Source organism: Schistosoma haematobium, chromosome 2, assembly GCF_000699445.3.
Source record: "Schistosoma haematobium chromosome 2, whole genome shotgun sequence".
Taxonomy (NCBI): Eukaryota; Metazoa; Platyhelminthes; class Trematoda; order Strigeidida; family Schistosomatidae; genus Schistosoma; species Schistosoma haematobium.
Window position 1 is genome coordinate 28,761,302 of NC_067197.1, and position 26,937 is coordinate 28,788,238.

At 36.3% G+C, this 26,937-nt stretch overlaps 1 protein-coding gene across 1 annotated transcript; it reads right to left on the reverse strand.

Annotated features, from left to right (window-relative positions):
* Nucleotides 1–300: 300 nt before the first annotated feature.
* On the reverse strand, nucleotides 301–22,615 carry ADD1_8 (Alpha-adducin). Its single transcript, XM_051214852.1, has 10 exons — nucleotides 22,245–22,615; nucleotides 21,944–22,210; nucleotides 15,786–19,859; nucleotides 11,760–14,773; nucleotides 9,955–10,136; nucleotides 8,367–8,679; nucleotides 6,874–7,104; nucleotides 5,709–5,940; nucleotides 3,836–3,912; nucleotides 301–2,547 (listed from the first exon to the last, which is right to left on the reverse strand). The coding sequence occupies exons 4-10, from the start codon at nucleotides 11,952–11,954 to the stop codon at nucleotides 2,467–2,469; spliced, it is 1,311 nt and encodes a 436-aa protein (XP_051068036.1). The 5' UTR covers nucleotides 11,955–14,773; nucleotides 15,786–19,859; nucleotides 21,944–22,210; nucleotides 22,245–22,615; the 3' UTR covers nucleotides 301–2,466.
* Between the last annotated feature and the right edge of the window lie 4,322 nt (nucleotides 22,616–26,937).

Genomic DNA, 26,937 nt, shown 5'->3' on the forward strand with positions numbered 1-26,937 from the left:
CGTTTTTAATAAATACCAGCTTGATCATACAGAAAATAAACAAATAAATAATCTCAGTGAAAAGGCGAAAACGCACATATCTACCGTCGCACTGACGAGTCTTTTAAGTAAAATATAGATGGTCGAGTTTCTAAAAACATGTACACAGGCTTTGAGTTTAATTACAACAACTAAGAATAGAAAGTATTATGCACTCTCAGCGGATAAACTCAGGTACTTACGGATGACAATAATCACAATAAGTTATAATAAAATCCTGCTAAACATGGTAACAATATTTCATCTTATCACGCTGAACCTTTCCTTACTAATTATAATTTTCGTATCTATCTTCATGATCAATATTCAACCCCTTAACAACAAAATTATAATTAGCTTCCTTAATAAAAATAACGTTTTTATACCTTTGTTTATTCTACCTCATTGTTACCATGTTTAGCAGGATTCTGTTATAACTATTGCTGTAATTAATATCATTTCGGAAATTAAGTATATATTTGCGATCGTGCAGCATTGAAAATGATGTCGACAAAAAGACAGCTCTTCGCTGAACCAATTTTTGTCATTTTTTAAAAATGGGTATATTCCGTTTACTTAACAATAAATCTCTCCAAGGAGATTTTAAACTCAGCCTAGATTGTGAATAACAGATTTCAAGAAGTCTGTGTACTAAAACCAGAAGCCAGATTTTCTATGTTAGTAGTTGTTACGACAACTCTCTGAGTACTCAACAAAATAACCCAACATGAACGATAAGTAATAGCTGCATGACAGAATAAGTGTAGAACCTTGTAATTAACCAAGTTCCTCTCCACTTTCATACTTATCAACAAGTGTGCAAAATACGAGTGGAGCTAAAAAAGCAGGAACCGCCAAAAACTATTAGTAGGCGTAAAGGTTGATACTCATTTATGAGCTTCGTGTTTGAAAAACAATAGTGAAACGAGGGTTTCGTGGAGAATTCTACAGCAAATAGGAATGAATATAACTAAACATTATTTTACACTAACGAAGTATTATTTACTACAACTTGTAGTTATCCAGTGACTGACAAGGAAGCTGTGGGAGAAAAGAAAAACAATATAAGTAATGAAAGTGAACAACGCCTACTACTGAACAATATTTAGGAAGATGGTAAAAAACAGAAGACTTTATTACTCATCAAATATATGTATATTAGTGGGACAATTGCAGGGTCTCAGGTTTAAAGAACCGAAAAAAGAACAATTCAGAGGAAATAATTTGGCGTAAAATTAAAACGAAAAATAAAGAAGTGAAAATCAGGATTTCAGGTTAAGCATAAGCACAGATAAGAAAGGGATGTTTATTCAAAAGCTTATTTATGTAATATGATTTATTAAATGGAGCATATACTTAAAAAGCATAAAATTATATGTATCGAACTAAGTAGCAAGAGGGGAAACACGTGAACTTGGCAATGTTAATAACTATACACGTAAAACAAAATGATGCGAAAAAAATATTGAATAACGTAAGGCAACAGACATTAGTGGACAGTAAGAAGCATATATGTCGATTTTTAGGGAAATGAAAAATTGAGTCCCCAAATGCTACAAAAAAATCTAAGATTTTTGTTTGATTCATATTATCTGAAAAAACAGATAACTGTAATTACCGGCTCATTGACAGATATATGTATATGAAAATATGGACGGAGTAGTGCAGTGCAGGAATTAAGAAAATATGAGAAATAGAATGTGGATGGTGACAACATTAAATATCGTCGAAAATTAAGAGAATAATACTTTACATATGATTTTATAAATTGTTAGCATTATAGTAAGCTGGGAGTGGGATTAAATCAGAACAGCAGGTGGAAGGGGAAGTGATCTAGTGATACATTACTTCCAAAATCAAATATCCTAAACAAAACATTGTGTCACTTTTTCAAGGGAAAGCGAAGCATATTAATTAGCCGAAATAATAACAATATCAACGAACAGGCAAATTCAAAAAAAGATTCAATAAAACAAGACGGCTTTTCATCGTTTATTCTACTACCTTGTGAAACGTCCATATGATGAAGGAAAGATGTGAAGGAAAAAAAGGAGAAACACAATCGGAAAAAGATAATCATAATAGTTTAAATATACCCAATTATTATGTGCTTGTAATTACAAGTCAACAATAGTTATTACACACATCTTTTAAAATCAAAATAGTCCCCTAGTCATCATCCCATTAGGGTTAAAGAATTTGCATCAAGTAATCATGTGGAAATTTAAGGCACAGTCACACATCGCATCACACTTTAAAGATGTTCTGTTAAGTTTTTAGAAACATTTAACAATAGAGGAATGATTTCTCAAATGTGTTTGCAGAATGTAAGCGAAATTACTAATTATATTTATCTATATCTTCTAGGGTTAACGACGATGTGATGCGAAATTGTGAACCGTAATGCGAATCAGCTGGTAGTTATTCATACTCAAACGAGATAGCTTGTCATTTACTCTTTGATTTGTCTTTAGGTTTTAAAGAGAATGAGGGAAGTTTGAAGCGTCGTTTCTTCTTCTTGTGTTTACCCTGTAAAAATAAAAGATAACATACTGTTAAAAAATCATAATAGATCAGTTAAAAAGTTACAGCGTTAAACGGGAGGAACGAACACGATTAGGAAATTAACAGTTTCTGGAGATTACAGAACTTGCGAACCGATCTAAGTTATACAATCATTGGAAACCATGAAAAACTACACAGATGTTTCGTCTTAGTATGAGACTCCTCGTTAGTGCATATTCATGACCCCATCGAGGGTCGGACACAAGACCACGGCTCGCGGCGAACGCCTAACCTATAAACCAACTAGACTGGCATCCAATGGTATACATATTTAACGTCAACCAATTCGTGATATACCCCAACTAACTTTTATTGTCTTTGGTGCATAATTGCCTCACACCCGACACGTTCGAACTCGTCGTCACAGCTTCTCATTAGAATTCTGGAATTACCTTGTTGAAATTAGTTACTAATGGGGACATGATAATTATCAATATGGGGGTCTGTGAATATTACTGAGATAACTTTCAGTTGCTTAATATGATGGGTATTTAGTTTCTTAAGACATTCGTTGCCTCTTTTTATGATAGATACAATGATCAGAAAATTTTAAACATGTACTAACTATACATTCCAAAACTAGAAATTTATAATTCTTCAAAATTATTTGAAAGAAAACTAACGTGACTGCATTCGAACACCATGTTGTTGTACGGCATAAGCCATAAATTAACAATAGTGTCACACCGTATTTAATTTTACACCTTAATTCTGTTTGTTAGTCAAATGCAGAGTACATTATTATTTACTGGATGTTTAGGGTTAACAGCCTCGTTAAAAACTAATATCGAGATAATAATATAAAACTGGGGATTCATTTCTACAAATCAAACGACTTAAACGATGGGGAATTCTTCAGATAAGTGTTGAATTTACTCGTATTTCATTCATTGGAATAGTGATTAGACAATTAATCTACTTTCAACACACGGTTTTGAGCTCATTCAGATTGCTTACAGATCTGTTTAGTATTGCAGTAAAAATGACAGCTATTCCGTCATTTTCAAACTTTATGTCATCTAGTCGAAAACTTCAAGTCACGAAAAGTGGCTCGATTCTATTTTCAACGATTTGTAGTAGAACGTTTTATCATTATTATATGTGGAATGACAAATATTAACATTTTAAGTCTAAAATAGTAACAATAATAAAACGGAAAATTATTGGCACAAAAATTCAAGTAATTCAACTGTACAAAATCTAACCACACAAACGAAACAGTGGTAGGTAGGGGTAAAAATAATTAGCTTACATCACTTTCACTCATATCTTCAGTTCCACTCGGTTCCGATGTCAGTGTCCCTGACGTAGGTGGTGGTGCTAAGCGACCTGTAACAGAGATGCAGATAGGTGATATCCAGCGTCAAAATTAAGTAAAGGAATTTCAATAACCAATAATATTAATAATAACAATAGCAATGGTATTAGTAACATATACGAAAGTGGCAGAGCACTAAATTAAAAAAACAACAAATTATTGTATGAATTTTTTAACCGACCAGTAACTGGACTGTCGATTGGGTACGTCTCCGAATGACGAATCTCTCCAACTCTTGCATTATGTACAGACGGAGATAATTCAGATAATGAATGAATAGCTGAAATCATTTCACCAAGGATAAAATACACACCAATCGGTAGAATATATTATTACCAGCAAAAGAATAAATTTATATTTCCGATTGAACGAACGAACAATGAAGAATTAGAGGGGTTGGGAGAGGAGAATGGCATGCAGGCAAGCAGGTAAACGAGTTAAGAAGAAACAAAGAGAAAACAAAAAGTATACCATCAGATCAGTAATACACATATTGAACAATTATTACCAATAGTAAACGTATGCAATAATCTTATTATTATTATTATATAGATCAATAACGGAAACACGTGCCAGTTAATCAAACAGATTCGTTAAAAATTTTAATCAAATATGAACCAAATATTAAATAAGTCAATCTTCATGCTAATTTTAAGTCATATATATATAAGAATTTATCGTTATAAATGAAAAAGATAAAATAATTAATAAGTGATAATTGAAACTGGTACAAGCATGCACTTATAACACACCACAAAGCTTAAAATCATTCTCGTGTACATATCAAATAAATGAGGTAATAATTTTACATGGATTTAAATGTTTAACCTAAACGGCTGTCGGGTGGGGGATGACATGTTGCAAATTTATATTCATGGAAAGGGGTTATACGATGATGGCGTAACAATAAACCAAAAAAGAATTCCCTAAACCATTGATGTTTAATGTAAATGAAGGATCAAAATATCAACTTTATCTTTTTATTTAAGAGTCACTATATATAAAGAACACTACATGAAATAAAACAAATCGTTTACATAGTTTACGCTAGGGAAGAAAGAGCGAGATGCAGCGACGAACAGTAATTGTTCATATGTTAAGGCTTCTGGCAATTGAATCCTGGGATCAAGTCCCGCGTGCAGGATCGCAGATGTGCACTGCTCAGGAGTCCCATACTAGAACGAAACAGTCGTACACTGTTGTCAAGCTTAGATGGACCTGTGAATTTAGCTGTAAAAACTAACTCATCATGAGTAGGATGAATATTGTTTAACAAGATAGCTTTACTTACACCTTGATAACACGTTTGTAAACAAGATATTTTTTGTGGAGAAGGGGTTATCCGGTCACTTGCAGTGTAGAAAAAAATCATAATTGATTGAATAAGGTAGCAAAAAGAAATATCTACCATTTACTACACTAATTTCATAAAAATTCCTAATTATTTTTATTGGTTAAAAACTGGTTTAAATGAAAGAGAATAAATCTTGATAGGAATTCAGGGAATTTTCACATGTTACACATTTCTTCAAGTAATCAATTTGATTGACTGAACAAACAATTTTGAAAAGGCTAAGGACTGATGTTCGTTAAATAAACAATTTTAAGACAGATGTTACTAAATGTTATAATAATTTAGAGAAGCAAAGAATAAATATCTATAAATATTCTGACGCAAAGGTTTTTCTGAAATTTATTTTCAAAAATCTGAATGGATTTGATCGTTTAACTTATACTTTTTTATGCATGTTCATGGACGAAAAACTCGTGCCCCTAAATTTGAAAAGAGAATCAATAAAACAATTACTTGGACCAAGTTCGCTGGCACTTTCAAGATCCGTAGCACCACTATCGACGGCTAACGAATCTATAAGATGTGTAGTAGAACTAGGAGCTTCAAAAGATGCATTCTGTCCGGTAAGATGATGATCCATCTCGGCAGCTAAATCAGGATTATTTTTAAGTTCAATTTCACGTCGATACATCTCTAATTCTTCATCAGTAATTTTCTCGAATGGATTTTGATGAGAATAAAGACCCTGTGAGTACAAAAGAGATGAATTATCATTATGCAGTTAGAAGGAAGAGATAAAACATTTTATAAACCACTCAAGAAGTAAAATTTAGTTAACTGGCACGCCTTCCAAAATAAAAAATATCTACTAATTTGAAAGAAATCATGGGAAAAAATTTTGCTAATGATATGAAATGACATTTAATCATAACTTATGAATACTGAAATAACAGGGGTGCGTCGTTATATTTTCGGTTAGAATATGATGGACATTTTAAAGCTTACAATACTGATGATTCAAGAGCACACATATCGAGACGTACTTATGTAACGAAGTGGACAAATGGCTAAACAGAGGTTACAAATAATTAACTTTTAATAATCAGATGATTATGGGTTTGTATCAGACTGTATCAACCTGGATCTGCATAAGTGCTATCGTTAAATTTTTCTTTATTGTGTTAGTGTTCGTGTCAATAAAAGTGAAAAATGACAGTTGACTTTTACAAACATTACCAAGCTTTACACAAATGAAAAACGCCAATAATTCCCCCTATTTTTTCTTTGTTTATATTAATTGAATGATCTTATGTTGTTGAGAAGTTCAACTTCGCTAGTTCAAGAGCACAAATCTACGTGAACTACGTGGACACTACTCTAGAATAAATGAATAAAGAATGAAACTTACAGACCTGATAGAAATGAAATCAATGCGCAGAAATAAACAAAATATGTTAATTAGTAGCGCACAAACGTAAGTGATAGCTAAACTCGATCCAATCAACATATAGAAACAATAAAGTAACATAAAGCTAGTAATATATATATATATATATATATATATATATATATATATATATATATACCGATGTATCATTGACGTGGTAATAACCGTTTAACATTCCACCCCAGTTAAAATTGACAGAATGTAGAAAAAGTACACACACAAATTGCTTACATCATATATCACTGCTGCATTTCGTATATCACGTTGGATAATTGCCTTACTAGCTGCAGCTACAGGCATTTCGCTAGTAACACCACCTGCCACTAAAGCGGCGGCTCTCGGACCTAATACTTTGACTAAACCTTCGTCACGAACTCGTCGAGCTTCATCCCATGTGAGACCATCCAACAGTCGAGATTGAGGTCCAGCAGTATTTGTATCATGATAATACTTCGCCTTGACCTTAATCAAAAAGAAATATATAAATGTTTATTATGATTACATACCCAGTGCTACAATTATCAATGGAAAAACGCTACCATAGATCATAGAGAATATGGGTTTACTGTCCCAGTGTATATTTGACGCTCAAAGGTGAACTATTCAAGATATTATTAATATTTTAGGATAATTCATATAATTTTAATTATAGGGTAGAGAAGTGGTGATAAGCAATTAGAACTGAAACAACTGAAGCCAACACACACTAAGTGTATGACCCATCGAATATAAAATCATCTGTGCTAGACACAAAACCAATAATATTTAAAAATAACCAATCTAACAAGGAAGCAAAATCATTGATACACCAAGCACATATTATTATTGCTTATTATACTCTTGCTCCTACCTACCTAGCGACTAATTAACTAAAGTTGACAAGATTATTGTGGTTTAGACGGATACTTTTTTGTGTGTAAACCTTTTTTGTTACATTCTTAATTATGAATACTTTTGTCATAGCTTCTCTACCAAATATAATTTGATACATTCAGTACTGTATGTGTACATAATTCCGAATTGTCATGACATAAACATGTTTGTTTTAAGGAATATTTGTCATTTTCCTGTTTCAACTTGTGTACAAACACATTTGGTACATTTGATTTATACTCATTAGTCAGTGCGAGAGTTAATATTACCACCAATACATAAAGAAATATTGTATTGGAATAATGGATAAAGCTGGATTAAAATATTAATTGTGAATAGAATTATTGCATATCATTTTAAACTACTAATCTCAGGATTCTACCACTTGACCTGTAAGCTATGTTTATTGAATGAGTCCTACTTTTATTCTGATTCCGGAGTATAAATCATAATTAATTTCAATTGTTAGTACATAAACAAAGCAAAAAATTAAACCAGTAATTAATGTAGTGCAAAAATCAACAAAAATGTGTGTTTCTTTATTCATACTGTAGCTGAACATCATCAGTTGAGTTACGTCTAGTTGTTGACGTTTAACATATATTGGATATGGTAATCGAAGTAAATGAATTTCGAATTGAACTGATTAACAAAAATCAGCTTATTATTGTATGTCCAACGCCCAATAAACAGTTCATCACCACCGGATTAATTATTTTCAGGACATATTTCAAAAATAGATTCATCAGTTGGACGTAAAGGTATGTAATAACCACAAAATAAAACCCCAAAACCCGAATAGATACCATTATGTGCAAAATGGAGATACTTTAAAAGTCCATACAGCTTACTTTCTTTTGCTGCTCGCGATATTCTTTTGGATTAGAACCTTGAGGAGCAAATACATTGTAGGGTGACATGACTGACGAAGTCCCAGTTGCCGGTCCACCAGTTGAACCAAGTGGTACTGCTCCATGAGTTAAAGGATGAAATGGTGCCGGAGGAGGTAGAGCACCATTACAAACAGCATTATGAACAGCTGCTTCACGTTCACAAACCCAATGCGGAACTGGTTGATGGCCTGGAGCAGGTTCAATTATTTCTTTAGTGTATTTGTTTGGTGTGTTAAACCATTGCTTCTCCGAAAACTCGCGCCTAAGAGTTCTGAAATAAATTTAAATATTTAATATTGTTACTAAGTTATTATATACTCTATATAACCAACCTTAAAAAACTATCGTAAAAATTTTACAATACTATTTTCTGTCCACTCAGTGGTCTTGAGTGCTGTTAGAGGTATGAGGGCGGTTTTCACTTCTCGGTTGCCCACACTGTGGAAGGGTTCTCCTGAGGGTGCCTGAAAAGGAAATTGGATTAGAGGTGGACTTAGTGACCTGAGAGCGTGACCGCAGCACCTATGGGACAACTACTTGGGGTCGGTCACACACAACCTTTTTATGAGTAATTTTTGTGTTAGCTCAGTAATTGTTGAGACCTTACCGCCGGAGATGGATATCCGTGGGATAAGGCGAGATGTGCAGTTTTAGGGTCGCCCTATTCTAACTCCACCCCTCCTTGTGGGAAGGCAGCATCTCTTTCATGCTGACTGTCTGAAGGAAACACCTTACTGCTGTCACACCTCTGTACAGTCAGCAGTACGAGTTCTCCTTGGGTTTGCTGCTTTCAGTCTTACCGCTCTTCAACCGACCTGTCTGGCATGGTACGACCTTGAGGAACGGTTGTTCCAGCCAGTATAGCTCGACTGGATTATCATGATAGGCAAGCCGACCACCATATCAAGGTAGCAACACGGTCGGGTCTGTCCACTTAAGTGTAAGTTATAAATTGGGACATGGGTATGTATGTGACTTGATTCTGGTGTTTTGGCAAAGATAAGCTTTCGCAATCCCAGCTGTTTAAGGTCAATAACTTTGTGTAGTTTATTTATTACATAGGAACTATTTGCTGACAAATGTCGATAAGTTAGTAGCAATCGAACACTAACAACTCGGATCATTCGGCTTTGGCAGTTTTATTTCAATAATAGTGCATAAATGAACACAGTTGCACAGACACATCCGTTAAGCAGTAGAGCTAGTCATAATCTAACTGAATATCAACATAAAAATTAAACGAGATTCATTTACGCAACAACTGAAAAAATTAGAAGAATTTTCACCTTATCTAGAGTTGTGAGAAGAGAAATGAAAGACCAAGTGATAGAAATTTGAAGATATACTGTTGTCTAAAGACACTAAGTAATGATTACAGAAAACGGTAGAATTAGGTAATACAGATAGATATTAGTGTATTTACTGTGATATCGATTGTCCTCAACATCTGTGAATTGCCAACATGAGATAAGGCTATAGGTTGTATCGATGAATGTTATCAAATGAATTGGAAAAGTGAGGTATCAGAGACGATAACTAAACTTACGATGGTCTAGGTGTTTCCGTTTCATCGCCCGAAAGAACTCCGTCATCATAATAATAAGCCATTGTAGCAGTTACAGACGAAGCAGATGGTGGAACTTGTATATCATCGTCCTGACGACCAGCCCCACCGTGTCCATTCACGACTTTACTTCTTCGTGATCGATGTGGGCTCGCCATAGCCTCCTAGAAATAATATGTTGAAAAATAGTCCGCAAAATGTTCATAAGCCGGTATTAATTAAATAGATCAGAGGTTATCGCATAATTATAATAGAAATAGCATAAACTGGAGGTTTAAGTCTCATAATTTATGGTCAAAATAACCTAATTGCCAAAATGGAATTAAATTTGTCATTATATGTAGTTCCTTATTTAATTATCGACGTTTTCAAGTATCTGAAGTATGATGGGAGTGTATGGCAATTAATCCAAGAACACTTTCAAATTGCGGTAGGTTTAAATAGGTACAGAGTCACACGACTGGTACTGGTTATTGTTGATAGTAAATGATAACGTTTCGGATGAGAGCAAACTGGAAAAGCTTGACCTGAACCGAGTAAAGATAAAACAGTATTCCATGAAGTCATTGACAACTAATTTGGCGAATGTAAAATGACAGATTTACTAAAGTTCGCGAATCAACAGATTATTGATTGGAGCTATTAAGTGAAATGACTGAATATCTGTTGCAAATTTGCCGATGCGCTCACTTGTTATCTTGCGATAAGTATTATTACTCTATCGTTTCCCATTTTGCTTCGAAATGTTGTATTTTTTTACTTCTTGATTATTTACCAGTTTTATTTTGATGCAAAGCAATTTAAATGGACCATGTTTTAGCCAGTACGTAACATTTTTACCGATAAATATGTTCTTTTTGGTGCGAGAACACTTGTCAGACTTGGCTACTTAGAAATGTGCTGCAGTAAAACTCATATAAACTACTCTAATATCTAGACTTGCCTATGCTGCTAACTGCTGTAGTAAGTTGTCTAAGAACACTTAGATTCAGTAGTAGATCTGACAACTTCAATGTCTATGTCAGTTATAATGTAGAGTCTGGGACAAATGTGCCCTAGTTACTATACCCCAGAATATGCAACAAGATGTTATGAATAGAACAATTTAGTCAGCTGAGTTATTAGTAGCAATGAGTAGCGATTTAAACTATTAAAACTTGACACAAAGTTAGTGATGTGAAATATTAGGCAAAAGAAATTCCTCGGGATTAGGTTAGGATAAATTTATACCACTTTATAGGTTCTAAAATACTATTGTTGGCTATATCTGACTACTAATTACTAATACGATAACAACCCTATCTACATTGTATTATATCCCTAATATGGGATTCGCAGATGATACTAACGGAAAGGGGGGTGATAATTAGATAGTTAAAACAATGACTACATTATAGGCACATAGCAAGTAATGCAAACATGAACGTAAAACTTGTTGATACCAAAGTCGGATAGTTATAGATAAAGGAGGCATTAAAGATGAAATTTTCTGAACGCTAGTTTTACTCATTTACAAGCTCTGTGACTTTGTTACCCATCAACAGATCAAAAAGCCATGTGACAGTACAATCATACACGTCCTGATTTGACTAAACTTCCAATCATCTTGAGTTACACTTATTAAATTCAAATACCATAAAGGAAAATTACGCTAAAAGAACAATAAAAAAAATAAGTGGGAAAAGTTTGACAATCATGTGAGTCGATAAATTTTCATTAGATTCAGAATTAGTGAGAGTATCTTATTCCGAATTAACAGATATTACATGAAACAAAATTAACATTACCTGCCGATAAAGATGGCCTGTACGACACCCAGCGTTATCTAAATGACGCATCATAGCTTCGAATTCAAGTTCACCTAAGCGCCATGGTCTGGCCGAATTACTTTCCACATTTGAACCATCTGAGATGAAACCATTTGTTACTGAATGTTGTCCTGCTTCACTAGTACCAGACTTATTAGGCGAAGATAGTCGCATAGCTAGTGCAGCTTCTGGACCACTAAGACCGCCTAATCCAGCTGTACGCCATGTTTCATAAGTTTTTTGCTTTAGTTTGTCTGTAGGGAGAATGAGATTTTCGGTACTGACTGAGGCCAATAAGAGCTAAAACGTACACATTAGTTGTTTTTAGCGATAAGGAATAAATGACAGACTAAATTGATGATATTATAATCTCACTTAGATCAACATGCAATATGAATGCTTCAATATTGTACAAACTGAACTTACTGTGTGTTGAAAGGCTTTTTTCACTGATTAATGAATTTACAGGAAATAAGACGTGAAATAACAGAACTTCGCACTTGAAACGAGTAGTGTGCCCAGAATATAATGAGTCAAAACGGATAATTGTAATATCAATTATCGCATAAGGTGATAAAAACAATGTTATAAACAAGAATTTGTTTTATAATTTGCAAATGTTATCTAGAGTTAATACAAATGTCGTTAAAAGTTAACCAGCAATTAAGCCAGTGACCTTAAAAAGTACATTTAGCAACCTTGACTTCTTAATTTAAAAAGGTCATACCAAAGCTCTTATGTTTACTGAAAGGCTATCCACCAAAACTCATGTGAAAGATGTGGGAGGTGGAATTTACAGTTACATAATAAATTGAACTTCATCACATATCTTATCGCAATTACTTAATACAATTAGTCTTTATATTGCTACCATATTATTCCTATTTTCTGGCTATTCATCTTGCTAATCTCATTTATACTTCTCCAAGTGCAATGACTAAGTGCAAAAATTTCCATTAAATAGACCTTAGGTTGGAATCTAGATCAGTTTGGGTAGCCCCCAAATTTCCTGGTACGGCCGAGGGTGGGGAGAGCCAGCTCACACTCTCGAAATGCTCTCACATGACCACGAGTACATAGCCCCTGCCAGGGAAGTCCTACTCATTGCCTTCTCCAGGCGGGGCTGTTGTTTTCGAAACTGAGAGGGCGAAAAACGAATGTCTGGCGCTTTAATCGGGTTGGTGGACGCAGAGGGTCCACCTAGGGGAGTTGTAAAACCCTGATTCCAAACCAATGGTGCGCATGGGATCTAGGACCCTGAGGGAACAAATGGCGTATGAACTAATTGTTGGTCATCGGGTATCATGGGGCAGCATCTCCTGACGTTGCTCCACTGCCAGTGGATCAAACCTTTAGGTGGAAGGCTCCGGGCGTGGCCCCTAAGAAAACCACCTGCTTCGGTTTGGGCACCCAGGCAGTATCACAGCCCACACACAAATCAAGTGAATTGTGTGGTGCATATGTGTTTGGTGCCATTTGTACCAATATTTATGTGTTCAAATAAATAAATAATACATCTGATCGTGCTAACATTGTATGACAAAACAAGCCAACACATATCTCTCCAAGAATTTACGTCGATGATGGCAAACTGATATTACATAGGTCTACTACATGGACCGTTGAAACTAACAATAATAGGATTTGCTTAAGGCTATAACAGAATTATTAACAGCTACTTATACATTCATGAAAAATATTTTTCTCGCCTGTATCAGAATAGTTTCCTGAGTAGATAAAATGTTTCTAGGTCATTAATTGGGATGGGTGCTTTCCGAAATAAATAAATGATAGAAACATAGATTGTACGTTGATAAAACCAAGGATATTAGCTCTTGTGTGAAGAGAAATGAGTTTCTGACTGAATACATACAATTCAGTAACTATATACATGTTTGTGAGCTAGTCCATGAAGTTACACAACGCCTGAAACAAACGTTTTGTTGAATATTGGTACACTGCAGACTTTATTCGGAGTAACTAACATTTGAATAATATGTATCCAACAATTACGTGACTCTACTGTTAGGAAGAAGAGTTTAAAAAGTCAACCTTAAACGTGAAAATGCCCACATAGATTCACCTTATTTAAATGTTTTAACTTAAATCCCCTTGAAATTTATCAGAAAAATACCTAGAGTTGAAATTGTTGAGACAGCTTTGAAGAGCATGACGAAGACTCCAGAGGCTTTAAAGGAGTCGAAGAGATTACATCTAATCAGAACCTGATAGAGCCTTCTAGAATATGAACGTGGCATGCTACGATTGGACGGTAGCACAACTTGCCTCCTTGAGAATTGGCTGAATTATGATGATGTTATAGCAAATACCAATAGCTATAAATACCTATGTCTTTTGTACATTTTCGATTCTTATCTAATAATCACTCCCCTTGTTTCTTCCGTCTTCTGATTTGCGACGGTGGGGTTCTACATGTTATTTGTATATCGTATTATGCCGTAATCAAGTAGAGGACGTGATAAAAATGAAGTATGAAGTGGTCTTAATTAATTGGTTTTTATCGAGGAGATTCAAGTTTTTAGAATCTCAATGAGAATAAAAAATAATAACCGCTATTCCACTATCATAAAGACAAAAAGATTTTTTGAACTACAATAGGTAAGTGTATTTGATGAGTCTATTATAGCATACTGACTGGAAGAGCATCTGCACACAAATAGAATCTATAAAAAAATGCTTGCCTGAGTATCACATGCAACTATTGCATTAGTTGCATAATGCCATGCCTCCTCGATCGTTTCACCTAAGGCAAGTAATCCAAGACTTCGAAGAAATAATATACGAGCAGTTGGACCTAAAGCTTCACTGACTGTTGCACATTCAGCTGCCCAATCTTTAATATCACCGAAATCTCCGTTAGCGTCGGCGTTGGTTCTACAGCTTAATCCACCGCTAGGAGTATAATAAGCCACTTCGCCCAAAATCATTGCTTCATTACAAAGAGGCAACAAACCCGATTTCATACAAGATATCTAGAGAAAGTACAAGGATTCATAACATTTAATATAATGAGGTTGTATAATAAAAATATGGTTTAGTTAATTCATTTAGCATTGAGAAAACAGTTGTGGATTAATTTCGAAACATGATTCTTAACTCTTTCTGAATAGTTTATTTCTGTTTTTGATGATAGACAAATATATCTAGGTTTACAATATGCTCACTAATAAACTGAGTAGAAATATTTTGAGGGTCTTCTCAATCTCTTGAGAGTAATAAATCAAGTATTTTAAATAATATACATCTAAATCAAAGTTAAAACGCACAAACCAACTTGTCTGCTGTCTAGTGACAACAAAAGCTTATTTTATATATCTATGTATAAACATTTAAGAGGATTGGAAAACAATACCAATTTTTGAAGTTTTTGTTATTTCCCTTGAATTGAACGTGGTTGAAATACTAATTATTTACCAACGAACACAATGTAGTGTATGCCTGTTATAGAGTCAGTTTTCCGAATTGATTATTAAAACCGATTAATGGAATGCTAATCGATAGATGATCGCAATGATAGGACCAAGTGATGGCTACTCATGGGACTGTGTAGTGAACTCAGGCCCTTGGAATGGTTAGAAATCAAAGACAACTGGCCAGGTGAATGGTTTTTCATCTAATACATAACAAGCTTAGGTACAAAATATGAACATAAACTAAACACAACAAAATGTCATAGGCTCTTGAAGGAAATTAGCTTGTAGGTCACTCATTCTCCGATCAATTATGACCTGACTGTCAGGCCTAATCTTTGGGCATTGTATCAAAACCGTAGTAGCTAAAGGTTACAAAATCCCTTAGTCCTTATTAAAAGTAATTACGTTAAAAAAGAAACATCAAAACTGGATAATAAATTTGAACACTAGCCTATGATCTTCAGTGAATAACAAAACCTCTCAAAATAAGCTAAAGACTAGATTGTTAGAACAGTAAAATTTGTTTGTCATTCAATGTACTAACAAATAAACTTTAAAATACAGTCCTTACTGCAACAGTAGAAGGGGTATCCAAGTGTATAATGCATCGGATATCAGCCCGAGCTGAATGAACGGCTGAATGTAAGGCCCATGTTACTTGATTTACACCTAAAATGGTAGATCCTGGATCAAGTATCTGGCCTGTGAAATGAAAAAATAATTACGTATGGTTACGTATAAGCCAAAATGATTATTAATTTACTGAAAGCGCAAAATGCAAGGAATCATTTTGTATCGTCTATATTATTTAAATACATAAACATCGATATAAGAGGGCACCAAGAACATAATAACAATAAGGTTGTGAAGGGATAGAGAAGGTAATGTGTGTATAAGAAAAAAGAAAAACAACAATGAACAGAAATTAGTGTATGCAAGTGAAATAATAATAATGAGAGAGACAGTTCAGTTAACGAAAATACAACCAGGAAGAATTCTCTCAGTTAGAGAACTTACGTTCACTTGTATGAAAAAGGTAAGTTACAGAGAGATCGCCACTGGCTTTTATTCTGAGCCATTTCTGTGAGCGTTTCTATAGACTGTGTTGCACCATCTCTGAGACCCCAATTAGGGAGTTATGAAGGACCAAAAGAAACCAGTCCTGTACAGCTTCCTTTCATGCTATGACGCTATGTCATACACTGACCATATCTCCTCTTTTTACAATCGGTCCCAGTGTCGGCAAATGATGCACGATGTAGAATTCGCTGGGACGACATTCATGAGACCTGTCCAAGCGACCAAAGTCGGTGTTTTGAAATGGTGACACCAATTAAATTATCGTCGCTATGTCTAAACACACGTTCCCCAGGTATCAGATCCACAATACCATTACCTATTTACATAATAACTGTTCACTAAACGTCATCAATAAAAGTCTTGAAAAGGAATAGTGAGACTGGGAAACCCTATGTAACCCCACTGCCTGATGAAACAAAAGAGAAAGGTGGTTGTACATCCTTCACTCTGCCTGAGGTATTTGTATTATGGGGCATTCAAGCTACTAATAAACTCAGGAACACTTTCAATAAACAATCTCAGAGAAGTCCTGCCCAACAAATCGACAGCGGCCCTAATGTCAAGAAACACAACAGTTGTTGGCCTGGAATTAGTATGGCGATGTTCTAGCATTTGTCGAGGGGTGACTATATGATCAATACATCCTCGACCAAAACGAAAACCAGCCTGTTCCTCACGAGTCATTCTTTCCCAGGTTTTGAACAATCTACGAAGTATGAGGAAAGCCAATAATTTGGACGCGATCGGAAGTAGACCTATCCCCAGATAGTTGTTGCAGAAACGACGCGAACCTTCTTTAAAGATAGGAACAACTATGAGCTCATTCCACGATGTTGTACCACTAACTGCCAAACTTTTGTAAACAACTCAGTCCGTTCCTTAACCAGAAAGTCACCACCATATTTAAAAAGGGCCAGAGGTAAGTAAAATGGACCTGGTGATTTGTAGTGCTTCAGGAGTTGGAGTTCCTTGAGGACTCTAGCCGCGTTAAGTGGATCAGTCGTCACAGGCCATGGAGGGCATGACAAACTGGTCGGTCGCCGGGGCAGCAAATCAGTTGAACTACTCCTCAGAAAACTCTGCTTACTGTCTAAGACGTCGGTAGACGTTATTAACTGGCATCCCATCAGCTTCACAGATTATTTTACACACCAGACTTTTTGCTTCTAGTGATTTGGATAAGTTGAAAGAGCTCCCGGCAGTTACTGGGAGAAGCTGTTGTTTCCAACTCGTTAGCACGCTCCGATAGCAAGGTTTCTCGGTCCTTACACAAGCTTTGCACAATTTCATTGCGTGAAAATCTTTGTATCGTTTAATGACCCATATATTCCATGAACTCCTGAGTTCCCAGTAAACTTTCCATTTCAATCACATCCATTCAAATCACCAGTCTCTTAAACGACTTACTCCCAATCACATCGACAAGGTCTGGGTTACCGGAAACTGAACGTAAAATCTCATTAGTGCGTAAAATTCAAAACAACAGGGATTATGTACGTCTATCTAAAGCAGTAATTATAATCCAAAATTTCAGAAAACCAAGTTATGATTGTGAACTCACTACCATTCCATTACCCGAATAGCGACACTGAGTAGAATAAAGCAAATAGTAATCAAACTACAACATATACATACTGACCAGGTTTGTGGCAGGAATCATCATGCATGTCAGAATGCTTAAAACTGACTAATTCTATTCGCTTGATATTGAGCTACTAGACTCAAAAGTACATAGTTTTCATTTGTGGTATTTTCCAGCATACTTCGGCTTTCTCAAACAACCGAACAAATCATTGATACATAAATTTATAGGTAGTTTATTTTGCTGAGTTCTTGTTAAATAATAATGAGCGTTTAGTTATTTAATGTTTAGTTACACCATTTAAGGTAACAAATGGAAAATCAAAAAGATCAGTGCTTTGAATTTTACCAATCTAATGAAAAATCGTTAGAAACCGTCTAGCAATATTTACTAAATAGAAATTCATTAGAATTCAGTGATCAAAGGAGAAAGTTCCTAGAGTATAGTCGGAATAGAAACATCCAGAAAATTCAGATTAAGTGACGTTTATAATCATACTACCGTAGCTCACCTTTGGAATCGACCTTGATGAGAGACGAAGCAGTAATTTCATGATAAAGCAATCCGAAAGGATTAACTAAATAATGTTCATGATTGCGACTAACACACACCTAAAATAAATAAAAGGGAAACAATAAGAAATGTTCCCCAAAAGATCCAGCAAAATATAATTCACATCTATGGTAGGACTCAGGAATTCAATGAATAAAACTATGTTTAAGCATAAGTTTGTAACTCAGAGACTTTTTGTTGCGGTTGCTTAAAAGATAGTAGTATTATCATTATTTAAGCCTCAAATTTCGCAAACTAGACTCCGCTGACACTTTATGAAAAGAAATAAAAGTAGTCCGTTGGCGATAGTATCTGGCTTGTTATGAGTACTAGAAGTGGTGCGACAGATGAGATTAATCTTCACGTATCAAAGCAAAAACACTTTATACACTTCTGTGTTACCTTTAGACCCGTTCTTCCAATAGTCTGACTAGAGAAAGTCGGGGGTACAACACTTATTGTATCTAGTCTAGTATTACACTTTCAAACCTGGCCACTTCATACTGAAGGTATTCTAAGTCTCTTTAAGTTTGACTACGTCGATATTGCATTTGGTAGTAATATTGCGTGAGTAATACTGATGAGAATGTCTTTTTGAGAACGAAGGTTATTATTCAGACACCGTTTAAGAACACTGAACTAGGTGGTTTTGAAACACCTTGACGTATGACATCACAGAGACCTACATACCTAACATTATATATTACCGCTGGCATTGGAAGGAGTTGGGGACTAATCAGTTTGTGGTGGAGTAGCAAAACAGCTCCGGATGTTTTAAAGGTCGTGAAATTTTCTGCTATTAGGTATGACTTGTAATAGTATAAAGGATCAGTTTTAAAGATACATTACTGTGCTTTATTTTTTTCAGTAGTCTACATTAAACACCTACATTTCAATTTAACTAAAATCGATCCCCAAGTCTTTTGATCTGCGAACATCACTATTATATTTTATCTCAATAAAGGACTAGCCTACTTAAGTAAATAAAGCAAATAGATAAAAGTAAAATTTTCGAATGTTATTCGGTTTGAACAACGACGACAAAACTATTGGAAGATATAGAGTTACGATGAGTTATAGTGAGAATAGGTTTAGAATGTGTGAACATATGGTAGACGTTAATGTGCCTAGAACCTCTATTTATGCTCCGAAGGAATGTTTGGTTCATGAGAAAGTGAACAGAAATAGGTACTTAATAATGCTAATGATTACTTTTAGACGGTTGCTGATTGGCCATTTACCAAGTTTGGGAGCTGAAAGAATAAAAGTTACTTACAGTCACATGATTGTATATACTCGAATTCCATCCGAAAAGATCTATTAAGCGATATACCGATGCTAGTTTGCAACGGAGAGAACGTTCACGTCGAGAATAAACAGTCGCGTCACCACCACGCAAGTCATTTATCGGAATAACACCATTACGATGCCCTGCATAAATTTAAGTTACATGAAAAATAAGAGTAATTTATAAACTAAATATATTCAAGGAAGCAAAATGTAAGCACATACCATGTAACTAAGTAACAACGGAATCCTTTGAATTTAGAAAAAAAGATGGATTACTTAGTCAAATAAAGTAAACTAAGGTCTGTTTATCGTGTTGCACATAAATCTGGAGAGAATGTAAAACGGACTTTTATTCGTTTATACAATTTGCAGTACCTCACATCAGCACAGAGTAAAGAAAATACTAAGATTAAAAGTGGAACATTGTAAATGATCATAGTGCGAAACTAAACATAGTTAAAGTGGATTGGACCATCCTGTTGTTGATGTTTGGCTGAATTTTGGTCGGTCTTGGTTGGCATCTTGTGCGGACTGCATTGATGTACTCATCATCACACTAGTATAGAATAGATGAAGCGTGATTAGTGTAACCCAGGACTGTTATGTGAACATGAGAACTTCAGTGAGGTAGCAAGTTTGAATCTCTTTAAAATACATTTAGATTTGAGCAGATCCTTAATGTATGGAACCATTAAATGTAGTGATCATGCTTAAGGTCTAAACCGGAGGGGAGTTAGTCAACTTAGAAATTAAAAGTTTAGCGACCAGGAATCTAGCGGGAAATTTAAAGTTTGCTGCAATTTTACGCTGAAATATGTTAACTTGTTTCTTTTCGATTCCAAATTTTATGCAGTATGTAGAAGTATAAGAAGCACTTTGAAACCAGGGATTAAGGTGTTTCAATAAGTGAATGCTTTTAGATGTTCAGATTTCAAAACTCAAGAAATCGCGAAAAATTTTGAGTCGTAAGGTCTAACAGTATTGAAAAAAGGGTTGAAAAATACTAAAACCTGTGAAGAATAAGGTAGAAACGTGACGCAGAAAGATACAAGACAGTTGCATCTAGAAGCATTTAGGGAATACGTTTTCGTAGGTACTGAAGTGCTTTATTTATCCAGTTATGATAGTATTACAAGTGTATTTACTCCACAGATTTTACTCTTTTCATCTATTTTTCAGGCGAAATCATCCACAAAGCCTGTTGCCAGCATTGAAAACGCTTACCAATGAAGATTTATGTATCGGTTTTTAGACATCATCAGAATTCGTGAGCGAAGACAGCAGCAGAGATAGAATTCTGGTACCAAGACATCAAATATTTAACGAGGTAAGACGTCATTACTAAAAGGTGTATGTGATTGAAAGTAACCTCTAGGGTGAGACTAGAATTTATGGATGGCCGTTGAGCAACGCTGAAGTGACTTTCAGAGTGTCCGCCTAATAACCAAGACCAAAGGAGGGTTATAAATCAGTTTCAGGAATTAGAATTATAACTTGCAGTTGATGGTTAAGATTAAGAATTAGATTTAGGGTTTTCATTCCGAACTGACATTAGCTATAATGCCAAAACTCAATTTATCCAAATGGATGAGTGAATTTCGTGCCAAAATCAGAGATCTGTTGTCTTATACCTGATTGGTTCGTCCATAAATTAGTCTCGCCACCTCTAGACATACTATTTGATCTGGGAACCTGAAATGATAAACGACTCACTAAGAAAGCAAATTATACACTGAAAGTTCTCACTTAAAGGCAATTTTTCTGATAATATTCTGACAAATCGCGTTGAAACATTAAGACGTCTTAAATCTGACTAATTTTCACTCATAAGGACTCAAAAAGCTTATAACCAGCAATTCGCTCATCGAGAAATAAAATGCTCTTGCTGACCTTAAAGAGACGACATTTAACATAGTCATATAAAGTAAGGTTTTGGTTATTTCAAACTTGTATTCCACAGTCACTGATGGCATACTGAACAGCTCGATAATGGATATATTCACTGTGAAACTAAGTTCGAGAAGTGATATTTGGGAGGTAAGTTTAAAAGACCGATATCATATGGACAGATTGGTCAAACCTAAAGGAAGAATATCACATATGGCTTTTCGAGAATAACGGTCAACAATGTGCGACACTATTTTGACCAACTCAGAGAATGCACGGGATTGCTGGAATAGCATATTATGAGAATTATATACACGCAAGAAAAAACGTTGACCTGCCTCTTGCAAACCCACCCCCACCAAGAGGTTTTCCAGGAGGGGCAGAATTGAATAAATCTGATATGTGTTGCAGAGACAGAAGACTAGTGCTCATACCAGGATAGTCACCAGATGGACACTGAGAACGTATAACCTCCTCCAGTTCTCGTCGAAAAGCATCCGACTTCAGTATGCCGGACACGCGCTGTCGTTGAATCATCAGATTTACATCTTCTTTTATGCAAGCAGGGCGCATTAAACTTTTCTGATAATCTGGATCCTCAGGATCTAAAGCAAGCTAGATGGATGCAAACTAACTGACCGATTTTATCAATAAACTTGTCTGGTTTATCTGACAACACGACCCCGTTAGCAACATTGCTGTCCGGCATTTTAATTAGCAGGATACAATCAAGCGTTACTGACACTCGGACAGTTCACAACCACACAATGCCCAATACCCAACAACCTTAAGCAAGCCGCCGAAAATGTAAGGCGCCATACAACTTACAGTAGAAAGAACAAACAATTATGACTAACGGGTTTATTTACAATCAAATGGGATAGAATTGAAGTATGTTTGGGGAGTTTCCTCGAAGTCATATAGAAGTTCACAAAGTTCCCCGGAGTTTAGTGAAATTTTGAAGAATAGCCCTAAATCAAAGGGAATGCAAGGAATTTCCCCTAATCTATTCGGAATTTTGAGATCCGAAACCGATTCACCCTGATTGTGCGAATGGTATAACAAGCCTTGGTATAATTCAAAATAGATATACATAGTGCGACAAGATGAAGGACGTTGAACAAAACGATAGGTATACAGATACACACAACCAAGCACGAAATGCATAGATGGAGAGTTATAAGGACATAAATATAAGAAACATATGTACTGAGAGTCACAATAACCTATGGCAAGACTGGTGTTGTTAGTAAAGTAAAAAAGATGCAATAGTCAAGTGCTGTCTGGGTTACTAAGATCTGTTCATAAGACAGGGTCAGTGACATAGTTGCACAACGGCATAGAAGCTTCTAAATCGACATAATTCTGGAAGCCATGTAAGCACTGCCTAGTTAGTGAAAATTATTTGAGAACGTCTTTGGGCGTTAAGAAATATTGAGGCCATTAAAAGGTAGGGAGAACTCTTATCCGTCACCCAAAAATAAATAGTAGATGGCTAAATATAAATGTTTATAAACAAGACGCCTGTGGTTCCGAATATGTTAAACTCAAGAGACCAAAACATGTTGACGCTGTCAAATCAGTATTGCATGAGAGAATGCTACTAGTTACAACGATCTGTGCTACAAGAATTGGAAACGAATCAATTGCCTGGCAGTGTGGTGTCTATATGAACTAATGATTCCTTTGTACTTGTTGAATGCTTGATTTCGAATTCCAAGTACAGCACATTCGTTTGCGCTTATCTAGTACCTCGTGATCCAATAGCGTTATTGCTGGGATTCCTAGTTTTTACTATAATTCAAATACTCCTAACTATTGCATTGGAGCAATGGAGCATGTGATGGAACGGTTAAACATACTGTATTGATGGTTGAAGGGCAACGGAAGTTTGCTACCCATCGCTCGACGAAGGCGCGAGCCACTGTTTCAGCAGTGATGTCCTTGATAGGTACTGCTTCTGGCCATCGAGTGAAACGGTCTACGCAGGTTAAGAGGTAAGAGTATCCATTTGAATCTGGTAAAGACCCTACCAAATCCAGATGGACATGGTCGAAACGGGCATCGGGAGTTTTAAACGAGCCTAAAGGACATTTATTGTGTCTGATAACCTTAGATCTTTGGCAGCTTACACAGGAGCGTGCCCACTCCCTCACGTCTTTATTCATGCCAGGTCAGCAAAACCGTTCTGCTATAAGCTTGATGGTTGCACGGACACCTGGATGAGAAAGTTTGTGCAATGTATTGAAGACATTGCGTCGATAATGTTTCGGAACAATTGGGCGATCCCTACCTGTAGATGTGTCACAAAGTAAGGTTTCCTTACCTGTTCCCGTCTGTTTGATGCGTAGTTTAAGTGTTGTGGACGATAACTCGTGCTGAAGATCACTGTCTTCTTTTTGAAGCTCGGCGAGTTTAAGAAGGTCGATTCCTTGGAAACTGTTCAAGGAAGTTATGCGAGATAAAGCGTCTGCAACTACATTGTTTGCTCCAGAGATGTGTTGAATGTCTGAAGTAAACTGGGAAATGTAGTCCAGTTGTCGAGACTCACGGGGAGAGTACTTGTCAGAAGGAGAGCTTAACGAGAAAGTGAGCGGTTTATGGTCCGTGAAAAGAGTGAATTCACGGCCTTCGATGTAGTGTTGGAAATGTCGTACAGCACAATACATAGCTAGGAGTTCCCTACCGAATGTGCTGTACCTTGATTCGGTGTCTAGCAACCTTCTAGAGAAAAATGCCAAGGGTTGCCAGGAGTTGTTAACCCATTGTTGTAAGACGCCACCGATTGCCGAGTCCGATGCGTCTACTTCCAAGCCGGCACGCGTTAACGGCAACCGTAGACGGCGAACATAGCCGTCTGTTATACGTCACAGATGTGACAACGAGAGTTCGCTATCTCGTCGACACTGGCGCAGAAGTTAGCGTTCTCCCAGCAAATCCTAACGACCGACTTCACGAATCGACCCTAAACTTACAGGTGGCAAACTGAAAACCGATCGCTACGTATGGCAAAAGGTACGTTTACCTTAACGTGGGTTTACGCAAACCCATACACTGGATTTTCGTTGTTGCAGATGTTTCTATGCCAATCATTGGTATGGACCTTCTACAACATCACAATCTGATCATCGATACGCGCAAACGGAGGCTAGTAGACGGAAACACTAATTTATCCGTTTGCGTAACTTCCTTCTCTGTCTGTAGATTATCCCCAGTCACAATTAAGCATATGATAGACCCACTCTATCAACCACTACTTGATAAGTACCCTGGGATACAACAAACTCAACCGAAACTACCGTGTGTAACCAGCAACGTTACACATCACATCACGACTACAGGACCACCTGTATTTTCTAAAGCACGACGACTAGCTCCCGAAAAGCTAAGGTTAGCGAAAAACGAGTTCGACCATATGATAGACTTAGGAATCATACGACCGTCAAGTAGCCCATATGCATCTCCGTTGCACATGGTCCCTAAAAAGGACAGCAACGATTGGCGTCCAACTGGTGACTATCGGCGATTGAACGCGAAAACCATTCCCGATCGTTACCCGTTGCCTCACATTCACGATTTGACAGCTACCTTGAAAGATACAACTGTCTTTTCGAAAATCGACTTGGTTAAAGCGTATAACCAAATCCCTATGGCTACTGACGACATACCGAAAACAGCTATCATAACTTCTTTCGGACTCTATGAATTTTTGCGAGTGCCTTTCGGTCTAAGAAATGCTGCTCAAACATTCCAAAGATTCATAGACGACGTTTTTCGAGGTCTCAACTTCGTACACGCGTATGTTGACGACTGTCTAATCGCATGTCTGGACAGAGAAACACATCTCAAGCATCTGGATATTGTTTTCGAACGACTACAAAAACATGGCACTACTGTAAACGTTCAGAAATGCCAAATTGGAACCGACTCATTAGACTTTCTGGGACACACTATCGATGCTCAAGGTATCGGACCCCTTAGAACCAAAGTGGCGGCCATTCTGGATTAACCAGAACCGACCACCGTCAAGCAATTACGCACATACGAGTGTATTTCGACATGCACCTACACTTTCCTTTTTCTTTTCCAGGACGGCTGGAAAAGAACGATGCAGTTTACGAGGAATCGAAATTTTCGTTGTAACTATGTTGTACCTCGGTCCCATATAGTAAGGAAAGACGACCAGACGCTGCTACACTTAGTAAGTTATCAGAAGAGTGTTTACCAACGACAAACTCGTTGGGTTTAAACTTCTGGCTGGCCACGTCTTAGGGTCGTCACTGCCCCACTAGGGGGGGGAGTGATCTGTAGCGGTAAATAAATCCCCGAAATAAATAGCTCTGTAAGTTTTCGACATTGGATGCTGACCATATGTTTTAGTGGACTCATCTAGCTGAAGGCGCTCGGTCAGGCATCCGCACCAGATCACGTGTGGTAACGCCGTGCTCAACATCAACCGTAATCGCTAGCCAGATTAGATCAGAGAATTCCGATATATTGGTTATCGCCAAATACACTCTTCCGATCTCCTGGACTCTGTCTTTTGATTTCTCTGGGTGGGAACGAAATATATTAGAAGGTGTTACTGGTAGAAGCGTTGTCAAACACTGAATACCTGTGACATCATCAATACGTTCAGATTTTGATGCTTTTGAGAATTACTTGGAAAGGTTCGAAATCTGGGTTATGACCAAGAAAGACGTTGACGATATTAATATTATAACATATTTCTTCACATTCATCGAAAAAGAAGCATACGGCTTCTTAAAAACTCTGGTTTTACCAGCAAAGAACCACTACTAGACTATGTTAAGCATACAAATTTCAAATGAGGTAAAGGAGGAAAATTTCGTAAAATTATTGATCAGAACATCAAAAATTCCACTGCATTACTACGTCATCCCAACCCAGTGCGTACTCAAGATTAAGTACATAAATCATTGAGTTGAGATGCAGTTCACGAAGATGGGCACAATTTTGGTCAATGTTTGTCTTGTGGCCGGTTTCACTCACTTGATTCATGTGTATTTCGTAATTCTAAATGCTTTAAATGTGGTGATATTGGACACATTTAGTCATTTTGTAATACTACGGTTTATTCCGCCTCAACTAATGCTAAAATATGTAATTTCGATCCTATTAAGTTGGGTGTTTCTAATGATCATTGATCTTTATCCACGACTTCGAAAATTGTTATACAGTCACATAGCAGTCCAGAGTTAAATGAAACTCAGATACATTGTGATACAAAAGTTTCTAACCAACCAACTTATCAGATCTCTCATGTTATTGTATCACATGGTTTGTCCTAATGATTGACATATTTCTGATG

Coding starts and splice junctions, on each gene's coding strand:
- ADD1_8 (XM_051214852.1), bottom strand. CDS start 11,954: ATGCGACTATCTTCGCCTAATAAGTCTGGTACTAGTGAAGCAGGACAA. Junction 10,137..11,759: donor CAGGCCATCTTTATCGGCAG/GTAATGTTAATT, acceptor TATTATTTCTAG/GAGGCTATGGCGAGCCCACA. Junction 7,105..8,366: donor ATCGCGAGCAGCAAAAGAAA/GTAAGCTGTATG, acceptor TTTTTGATTAAG/GTCAAGGCGAAGTATTATCA.